The 11,523-nt window shown below is 41.5% G+C and overlaps 1 protein-coding gene across 1 annotated transcript in view; it reads right to left on the minus strand.

The window, feature by feature from the left end:
- Positions 1-10,936, minus strand: part of rras2 (RAS related 2) — a 29,968-nt gene extending 19,032 nt beyond the window's left edge. Inside the window, exon 1 of the mRNA XM_034116578.1 lies at positions 10,524-10,936. Coding sequence (XP_033972469.1) covers positions 10,524-10,625 — 102 coding nt within the window. The 5' untranslated portion in view covers positions 10,626-10,936. The remainder of the gene's footprint in view (positions 1-10,523) is intronic.
- Positions 10,937-11,523: the final 587 nt, after the last annotated feature.

The raw sequence follows: 11,523 nt of genomic DNA on the forward strand, positions 1-11,523 counted from the left end.
CAACGACACAGGCAGCATAAACGTCATTACTGAAGCGGGCAACTCCTCATAAATAACACCTAATGGACACATCTTATCTCTGATGGTTCCTCCCTGCCTGCCCAGTCACCATCATCAAAAGTAATTTAATTTGGGTAAAGACACTGATCATTATCAACAACTGTGCATGTCACAGTCAGAGAGAACAGGCCTCCACCAAGACCAATGCTGCAGTTATGTGTTCCATGGATGAGCTGGAAACAACAAGGACGATACAAAGAAGATGTATTTGAGGCCTATTTGTTTGAGTATTTCCAGTATTTGCATGTCAATGAGAAGAAAAGGAAGCAGATCAAGACATATTTTGATCATCTCTACCAAAGGTGTGCCAACATTTCTGCCATCTTTCTGAGTTGATGTTTCGACTTGCTGGGGAAGAGAACACATTTTTCCGATAATTGTAACTCCACATAATGCAACTAAAATACTTCTTGCAACATCTTGCAATGTAAACATAAATGAAACCCGGTTTGTGCCCCTGCCTGTGATTTGGATTTGCTCCAAAATGAAATAGGCTCATCCCTAGCCAATGCTTCACCGTTCCAACAAGTTTGATGAAGATGGCCAGTAGTTTTTCCATAACTCTGCAAATTGACCAGAAAAGGCAACCTCCTCTGCAAAGGTAATGCTTGAAGAAAAGTATCATATGCTATGGACTTGAAAGTCACCAGGCCTGTGGCTTGTGGTGGCCCTCACACAGACTAGCAGAGTGTAACTTTCAAAATGGCTAGCTTGTAAACAAGGCGATTGTCTTTTGTGTGCGAAGGGCCTGAGCGCTACATGCTCTAACTAGCATTTTGGGAGGCCCCAATGTTTTGGTTCGACAAACCAAACACACTTTTTTAGGCAGCTGCTGACTTGATTTGCATTGGCGCGTGCCAATTTAAAAGACTGCATCAGGCCTGCCGACGGCAACTGGTGCTGAAAACACAGATGCATTTGCTGCATGTGTTAGATTAGTATAACAGTCACACAACAGCTGTGTCACTGACTCAACCAAACGCAGATATTTCTCAATGTATCCCTCCACACATGTACCTGGTGCAGACTGAACAGCCTTCCTGGTATAATCTGTTTTCTTATCAGTGGAGGAGAGTCACACTGGGCCATTGTGGTAAGCATATTAGGACAGCGAGTCGTGCTGTACTGTCACCTGTTGAGGGGTTGTCTCATTCCAAGCCTCACCTCCCACTGATGGACAGCAGGTGCCGCGCAGGCCTCTGGACGGTGTCTGCATGAGACGTGCCAAATGTCTACCAGCTGCCTGGCAAGCAGCTTAGGAGCCGGCATCAGCGACAAGCACAGACGTATAAAAAGAACCATTCATAGTGTTCTATCATCTAAGCTAGAAGGAAAATGTCTCCTCTACATGGGGCACACTACAGAAGGCAGAATTACTTTAATAACATTGTAGACATTGTTAAAAAAGGGCACACTGATGAAAAATCCTATATATAATCAACCGTTGCATCACTAGTGGGGTGATTAAATGTAGGCGTGTCACATGCAAAGGTGTATGTACATTTGTAATGCTGAATACAATGTGGTGGGAGCGGGCTGCTAAAATAAGCAGCATCAGTTTCCCATAGACAGAGTTGTTGTTATATGACTGAGATGCGAGACCTGATACTGTGCACAGTTATTCTGAAACAGACAGATGTGTGAATACAGAACAATAGACAAAAAACAACACAGAGGAACCCGCTGCCCTCTCTGTCTGTCTGATTATCTGAGGGGCAGTGACCGGAAAACAACGGAGGATATTGCAGGTGAATATAAGGTTTTTATGACCTATCGGAGGGAAATGGTACAATTTCAAAGTACACATACAAATGTTTTGTTTTCCTTCATTCTGATATTCATTAGAAATATGTTTATTATGGTAAAATGCATAAAATTGAGAATTTAGAAACACATTGGATTGCTATGTCATGTTAAGCATATGCTGATTTTATATATGTATATTACACGTGAAAATATGTTGAAACTAACATAAAGATATTTCTTGTAGATATAACCAATTTCATAGGCTGCACAAGTGAATGTTGTGCAAAACCAAAACACAGTATATAATACTCTCTGCTCTTTTGAAAGTTACTTACAGACTTGTGCGTACACGCTTCAGGATTCATTAGAATTTGCTTTCAGCTTTTGCAGAGAGACAGAGAGACACTTAGAGGGAGAGAGTGGCTGAAATTATCATCTGATCTCAGATCTGTTTTTTGGTTTTCTGGATCACACCTTCGCCTCCAGCAAACAACTTTGCTTTCCACAGAAGAAAACACAGAGAAGTGGGAAATGGTTTAGAGAGCAATGATCACTGGCACCATACAGCTTTTTCTACATAATCACCTGAAAACATGTTATAATAACTAAGTTTTGATTTCTCGAGGAAGGCTTCATATGTTCTGCCCTGCCAGCTAACAAACACGTTACAGTCACACATCAGGGATTAAGTTCTTCTTTGACTGAACAGGGAAATTATTGTGTTAACAGAATGACATTACAAGAGATAAGAACAATTTCGGAAAGGCAAAACAGAGAACTAATAAACACTAACTGTATTACAACCAATACACGGAAGACCTATGCAGAATGAGGAAGCACACTTACAAAAGAAGGGGAGCAATATCTATTGTTTTCAGTGGAAAGTATTCATATATGTATGTGTGCCTGTGGACTGGATCCAAGCCAACTTTAGTTAAGAGGCCAAAACAGGTAAAGGCCATTGAAAGTCACACAAGAAACAGACATAAAGGAGAGTCAAATGGTAGTGAAACATGTATTTAAAGCCATTTATGTAACAGTAAATCTAATCTTAATAATTGACAACATTCCTCTCAACTATAAGACTTACAACAACACACTGGTAGATCGTAAAAATTACATCATCAGAATGGAATCACCAACAAATATATACAATAGTCCAATAGTACCTGATGCTGTATTCATGTACGCTAAGCTAATGCTGGTTAAGAGTCGTCTCCCTCCCTGGATAGTCATTAGTTTCTCTCAGAGCTAAAGGGATGACCTGCTAGTCTCCTGAGCTTTCCCAGATGGTTGGGAGTGTCTTTATGGATCCTAAATGTACTTTTACATGAACATTCCTATGGGGAGCTGCTTGGCATTTTTCCAGATTCAAGACAATTACCTCATCACTGCGATTGTACACTACTTATCCATGTATTCAAATAGGCCTTGGTGCCGCAATGTTCATCACTTGCCACAATACACAAGTGATTTGGACACTAAATTATAAATAAATTACTCTCAGCTCCTTAGAATGTATGGGAGGAAAACTGTAAAGTGTGTCCTGAGGGTTGCACTACTAGTGGAAAAGCCATGGTCATTACAATCAAAGGGGTTTATCTTTTTGGAATCATTATGTACATTTCACACATGCCTACCAATTACTTTATACGATGTCTTGTGTGGAAGGCTGGCCTCTTTGCCTGAGGGGGGCACAGAGGAAAAAGCTTACATTGTGTCAATTTAAATGATTCATCCTCTGGTGAGCAAGAATTTGCCGGTATAATTCATGGCAATCTGAATAATCACATTTAGATATTTTACCCAGGAGTTTAAGTTTTGGGGGTCCTAAAACATTAGGATACACTGTCTATTGTTAATCGTGCCAAATTCTAAGAAAATGTGTCAGTTGTCTGCTTTCGCGTAGGTGTTGCATAGTCAATGATACAATAGAAAAATCCCAATAAAGTTGCTCTTAACATCCTGCAGGCAATGACCTATAAGAAGTGTCAGGTATGGAAGTATTGTGTAAATGTCTTAAATTAGTGTGCTAATAAAAAGCCATAAAAAAGGGGCTGTTTTTTTATATACATTCCTACAAATTAAGTTACAAGTTTAATTGCACCCTGTCATACTTTGGTTTCCCTCTGTCTTAGGCCTAGGCTCCACGGGAACGAAAACGGGTTGTATCCGCATATTTCTCTTGCGTATAGCCCTTTAAGCTACATGACGCCGTAACGGAACGGTAGAAACGGACCCTGCAAACGACAACGGGTCCAAAGGTGGATAGATCTGGGAACGGAGCGCTCTGGGGGGTCCAACGGGGCCGTGTGGTAGCCTATACGGTCATCCGTTTCTGATAATGACGACGCAATAGCCCCGCCTCTCCCCACCTCTGCTGCTCACCCCCGCAAAAGTACACTGCACACTGAATTCAGATTATTTATCTTTATCTCGATATGGACATAAACGCGAGTGAAGTCTAATCTGACAGGACGGAGACACGCAGCTCCTCCCGCTGTGATGCAGCGGGAGCAAAACACACACTTCAAGTCAGATCATCACCCTTAGCTATTTTAATTACCTCTCAAACTACCTAAACTAGTTATAAATATGTTTATTTTTACTGTCGGGTTTACTTACTGGATCAGCTGCTGCATGAGGAAGCATGAAGATTTAAACTTTAACACACGTTGACCGGCGAAAAACTCTGCCCGGTTCCCTCGGCCCCCACCGCGGAGAATAAACAGAAGTGCAGCCATGACAACCATTCTTCTTCGCTGCTTTTGTGGAGGAAGTTGCTGCTTTTGTGGAGGAAGTTACAGCGCCACGTACAGGCTCGGCATATGTACTGCAGCTTTTCCAGCGGTTGGATCTAAACGGAGCTGTCTCATGTGGGCAGACACTATCCGGTGTATATTGCGTGTGGGCGGAAGCTTTTTGGCGATTGCGTTTGCGTTAATCCTATGCGTTTTGCCGTATGCGTTCCCGTGGAGCCTGGGCCTTATATAACTTCAGGAAATCATGTTTTCTGTTGCTATAATATACCAACTGTCACACATTTCAGGATCCTGACGAAACAGGTGACTAACAAAGGGGAAAAACCCTTGTGAAGAACAACCTCAAGCTAAGTGCTACGCAGTCACCAGCCACAAGGCCAGCTGACTTCATCATAACTGATTGGTCACACAAACCATATTTAGAAACATACTTATGATCTATGGCTATAACCAGCCAGAGTTTGATGTTCACTGAGGTCCGACAAGTGAAGACATATAATTAAGTATGTATAAACACTTGCATGGTAACATCTGAAAAGAGTAATATGAGCATAAGAGAGATAGAGCAGAACATACAAAATGGACAGTTAGATTCACTTTTTGAGAGTCTTTAAAAGTGTTCTCATCACAGTAAAGTTAAAATACTTACAAACAATACAAGGATGCAGGATTAACATGCATTTCCATTTAAAGGGGTCATTGCTTTTATCAGACCCTGCGCATCAGAAAGTGTTAAATGTAACTATAACAGCAATAGGGTTCATATGTAGTAGTTTTATAATTAATAAGCAATTTCTTCAATCTTTCTGTTAGCGATCTCAGTATCATCAATTCTGCTCTTCAAACTATACAAAGTTGTTGAAATAACTTTTCATAAGCAGACCAAAGAAGGAAATCCTATAAAATCACTGACCCAAGGCAGGTGGAACTTGGCTTCAATATCTACACAAGAGTCAAATGAGGGTAAAGGGTGGTGGTGGGAAAAGGGAAATAAGGCACAGTCACACAGACTTTGTGCTACTGTGCTCGGTCCAGGCCATTGTTTAAAATTCATTGTTCAGCTTTTACTGGAGCACACTAACATGAAACAGATATTAATGTGAGTGCAGCACCAGCCTAGAAGAAAATGGATCCTTAAAGAAATCTACCTTTTTTATAACTACGTTATTAGAGTATCTTTTTTTGCAGTTATACACTCTGCGTTTGGCGAAGCAGGCAGAAGACAAGTCATTGTCGTTTATGTTTGTGCATGCTTATACTGATAGATGTTCAACAAGCTAAGTAACTATGAAACCATTCACAAAAACAGTTTGTCTATCAGAATTGTTTGCTTTATAAATTCCATGCAATAGTCACTGCACGCACAAGACCTGCATTCTTTCCTCTAGGTGACGTAGTCCCGAAAAGGCTGTCCTCTAGCCTCTTAAATTATTGTTATTTTTTGTTGTCATAGATACATGTACTTATTTTTACCTCCTGGTTAGAATTTGTGTTGTCAAAACCAATGAAGGACTTATTTGCTTTTGTTGCAGTCCAGCTCTGTGAGAAATCAACAGGTGACTTTCCTACAGAGCTAAACAAACACTGTCCTCTCATCACCTGGGCTAACAGCCACGCACACACGCACAGGTACATACACACGCATCTGCAAACCCTACGGTAAAAGAGAGCTAAATGTCATATGGTCCAGTCTTCCTTTACAAAGGAAAGGTATTTAACTCCCTTAAAGGACATGTAGAAACGCCGGTCAGAATATAAATGGAAATGTTTGCACTCAGCGGTATGGCATGTGACATATCCCTGAGCCAGACAGAAAGCTACAAATCTGCCTGTATCAAAAAATGGGCTGAGAGTATGCCGTGTGTGGTGTTACATACAACTAAACTTCTAAACTAAATCACAAACGCACACACTACAGCGTCGCTGCAAACATTTTGTTTAACCACCTGTGGCTATTTCTGAGAAATGCACATGAAACGGCGGTCACCACATTCAACTCCTGCGTTACTATCATTACTACACCTTGCCTCCACATGCCCAACGAGAGCTGCCATTATAATCCGTGTTTGCTATTGAATTATTACTCTAGGGCAACATTCTTCATAAAATACCTCATATCTAAACAAAATATGTGAGATATTTCGAAAAAGGAGTAGGAGTATAGAAAGAGAGGGGTCACTTCAGCTGTAAATCCAGATGAGGTCTAACACAAATCCTCAACTGTCTGGACTTGATCAGTCAGGATGTTTTGCTCTCATGGATGAATCTCCACTGCCGGGGGCCGCCACAACACTAATATTAGCAAGCATGTGAGCAGGCAACACCATAAGTCAGAGACCAGCAATCAGACCACACAACGCCTCATTATGGTCTCATTTTAGGAGCTCCTTTGGTTACTCTTTGTAAATTAAGTCAGTTTTTGATGTGTGATTATTGCTTGGGTAAAAACAAACCTACACACAACACCACCCCACATGCTGTGTTCACATTGCCAATGTGAGTCATGTTTGCCCTTCTTGGGATGCTTCCTTCTTTATGGACGTCACATTAAAACAACACACTGTGTTTCACAACTTTTGTCAGATGACTCAATGTTATGTCATGCCAATGCTATCTCAGATTGAGTCAACCGCTCGGCGTTAGGGAGGCCAGCAGCCCCCGGGGGCCTGCCATTCTGTTATTGCTAGCGACATCATCTTTAATCCCCCAACTCCCAGAAATCCCTGCTTCACACAGTAGTTGTTTTGTTTTTGACTTAAGTAATGACTGAAATGTGCCAATAGAATGGAGTATCAAAAGACTGCCAAGTATCTAATTGACATCAAACGATCAAAGTCTTGTTTTACTTTAATCACATATTTTCTGAGCTATATCAGAACTTTTTTAGTGTGCAAAGGGTGCTGCTTTTGTAAATTCAACTTAAGTGCATTTAAGAGTTTGGTATGTTTTGGTACATTTAAAAGCAAGGTTTTCGTTTTGAGTGCCAAAGCTCAGGTATGATATTGGTTCCAGTAATGAAAATGTTCAAATTACACAAAATTGAAACATGCTTCTTAAAATAGTTAATGTTTAGTGCTTGGCTTTAGCCACCCCCCAACACAGACACATTCCTGCAAATACAAACATATAACACATGATGCCACAAAAAGACACACTGTCAGAGCACCTTTCCTTTATAAAATCATACTGTAGAACTGTTGGAAAACTACCTTAAGCTTACTCTTCGTAGTCTATTTAAAACAGTGACTTCTTACCTACTTGATGAGTAGTTATCAAATAATAAATGTTTCATGTTCTTTATCTAGGTATGAATTCAATGTAAACCATATCCATAAGAAATGGAAGAAAATATAAGAGGAAGGAGCCATTGCAAACCAGGAAGCCAAAAAATAGTTTCAACTAAGGTTTTTCTGTTTATGAAGAGACTTTAATCACTTGCATTAACGCTGTTTTACTTAGCACTGACAGGAGGCCTGGTATATTGTAAAATGTGTTATATTTCATAACACGTGCATTAAAAGTGATACTGCAATAAATCTGGGAGAAAATTACATCAAGCACTTTTTGGAAAAACGTATAAAACTAAATAAAAAAACCCTGTCAAGATATACACATACATACACAAACACACACACATATAGCTCTATGATTCAGGAAGCCGGTCATGTTTTTCCATACAAAACTAAAAGGTCCTAAGAGCAGCAGCAGCAGAGTGACTTCCTTTTGCCAAAGGGCCAAATTCCACATGGTCCGTGACCATTAACCCACCCAGGCTGACTCAGACCCCCCACCTCCTCAATACTCAACATAGTTCTGGGGAAAGCCTCAACTTCACAATCAGCTGTTAGGTCTTTTCTCTTGGCAGGCACCTTCTAGAAACTTCTGAAGAGGATGTAGGTTCTCCTGCTGCTGTCAACATCTCAATCTCTCTCACTTTCACGGCACCAGATATGCCAGCCGATGGCGAGAAAGGCATGAGTAAATTAACTGTGGGTCACGCTGAATACAAAATGCATATAAAGTAGCTGTTCCAGCAAAATCCGACTTTACAACTGAAATAAATAAATTATACCCTGGTACTCCTTACCGTTTACTTTCCAAAATAAATGTATTGCAAGAGCACAATGCAGAGAGCTTGATGATATTTTCTAGGTTGTGTTGAGCTCACTTATTCAACACAATATTACACTTTAGGTCATTCAATAATAGGCTTTTGAATGAGTTTGTCAGTGGTGTGGCTGGCTGTTCATTAAGCAGCAGATTCCAAGTGGAGGCTGCTGTTTTATTAATAAATCTTTTAGCATCCCTCTTAATGCAATGGTAAAACAAACGTTGCTAATTATATTGAGCAGACATGAATTATGATGTTCAAACTGAGAAAAATATTCCCAATCATAATATCAATGTTAACACTGTTTTTATATTCAGTAAAATGTCTTTGGTGCGTTTTAATTCAGCTTCAAATGCTGCCCTACTTCAGGTCAGTGAGGTCAGCAGGCTATGGCAAATATCTGTGCCACAGCAATCTGATCCCTTTTTACTTGGTATGCAGTTAATGAGCTTTTTGAATCCTCATTAGACACAACTTCCCCCAACACACACACAAGCTTTTTACCCCCACTCTCTCAAAACGTGTGCCAGCCCACTATTGTCTGACAGTGTGGAGACATGCAGCTGCCTGCAGTCTGGTCAGTACCACACGAGGGGGAAACACACAAGGCAAAGGTTAAAGTTTGTCATTTCTTTCATACAGTGTGTGTGTGTCACTGTGTGTGTGTGTGTGTGTGTGTGTGTGTGTGTGTGTGTGCGTGTGTGTCACTGTGTGTGTGTGTGTGTCACTGTGTGTGTGTGTGTGTGTGTGTATGTGTGTGTGTGTGTGTGTGTGTGTGTGTGTGTGTGTGTGTGTGTGTGTGTGTGTGTCTGTGTGTCTGTGTGTGTGTGTGGGGGGGGGCTTTTCAGAAAGGAGCCCTTGCTTAAATTACTATTATGAAAGCTTGGAAGGTCAAAGCGAGGCAGGCTCTGCAGTGTGCTGGAATGCAACCAGGCATAGATGGAGGTAACTCTTTACGTGCCTTTTATATGTGACACAGATGGATTTTCAAGTAAGCTTCCATTAAACTCATGAAAACATAGTCTTTCAGGGGGAAATGGTTAATTATTTTTAAAAGAATATTAACATTAATGTAGTTGTTTGCCTTCAGTCACTGGAAGTGTTTCAAATAATGTTTGCCAGAAGGTCTCTTTATCGAAAGTCTACATCTGAACATAAAAGTGAATCATCTTATAATGGGTGTTATACATGTGCTGCTGCTGTTCTGCTTATTATATATTAATTAAACCATTACGGGTTCTGTCATTGTTTGCTTATTTCTCATGAGATTTAGAACAGTTTGGTGTCTCCCAATTATAATGTTAAAAGTACATTTATCTCTCTGAGGGCACCAGTAGGCCTACTACAATGATGTTCTTACAGGGAGTTTTCTGTAACTCTCTACAATGCACTTTTTATAGCATTAACACTCATCTGGGCTGAGGGTTCCTTTTAGTTTCTGGCTAGAACGGACTACATTTTAGCATGGACTCTTTATTAACGTTACTCTGCAGCAAGTTAATAAAATAGGACAACTGAGGAGCTCCGCAGACCCACTTTCCTTTCTCTTTTGACTAGCGGCAATGAACGGCAAAGTGGAAGTGGATCTCTCGGAAATCGAAGTGTTAAAGTGACAGCCGTCCTTCCTCGTTTAATTCACAAAATAAGGCTTAATATCTCACCCTAACATGTTGTAACAACCCCTCTGTAAATAGTTGAAGGCCTCAAATAAAGTAGAGAAGAAAACACCCCGGTATCCGTTTACGGGGTTCCCGTGTCTGGCCTCCCCTCTGATTTCGCCGTGTTTTCGGATAAGCATTTTAAAGCACGGGCTACAATTCAAGTGAAGTGTGCATGCTACTGACCTGAATAAACTGGATAGTCAGGGCTGATTTCCCGACACCACCTCCTCCGACCACTACCAGCCGATACTTCTCCTGCACCGAGCCGTCCTTCCAGCCTGCCATCGAGGACACTTCGCTGCTCGCCGCCGCCGCCGCCGCCGGAACACCAGTGAGCAGCAAACACCCACTTTTTCCTGTAAAGTGAAGAGGCCCTGCAGTGTGAGACACCGGAGAGAAGAGTCCAGAAACGTGCGGGAAATGACTCGTCGGTGTAGTCCGTTTAATGCACGGATAGATAGATAAGGAAGGGTCTACGGAGCTACGGGCGCCTGTCCATACGCCTGACCGTGATTCAGCCTCGACAAGACTGCGTTGTTCGAGCAGAGGATCCGGGAGTAGAGTCAGAGTGAACAGCCAGACCAGTACTAATGTCTGGCGCTAGGGGCCCTTCTACAGGCTGTGTGTGACTGAACACCACACCTACAGTGTACTCACACACACGCGCACACACACACACACACACGCAAGCGCGCGCGCACACACACATGCACATGCAAGCGCGCGCGCACACACACACACACACACACACACACACACACACACACACACACACACACACACACACACACAGCCCTGTCCTGAGACTATCATACTCCCCTGCAGTCACATTCCTGTCCTCACACACGGCCTGAGCACACACATAAAAGCTGTGCCTGCCTTCTCTAACTGCAACAAATTACACAGGGATGATAAAGATGCCCTGCAGCTATAGCTATAGTCATAGTGTAAACCTCCAGTAGGCCTAATAAAAACTGTATTTTGTTTTCTTCACAAGTCTCCAATTAGATGTTTTGTACCCTATGCCATATGAATTCAAAAAATAAAGAAAAAACTACTCACTGAAATACAGTATACTGCTACTGCCTCACAAGCAAATCAGGTCAGGAGCTTAAAAATGACAAGCACTGCAGTATCATGTTTCTGATTCTTCCATTATTCTGTAATCTAGACTGCTTCATTG

This window comes from Trematomus bernacchii, unplaced genomic scaffold, assembly GCF_902827165.1.
Source record: "Trematomus bernacchii unplaced genomic scaffold, fTreBer1.1, whole genome shotgun sequence".
Taxonomy (NCBI): domain Eukaryota; kingdom Metazoa; phylum Chordata; class Actinopteri; order Perciformes; family Nototheniidae; genus Trematomus; species Trematomus bernacchii.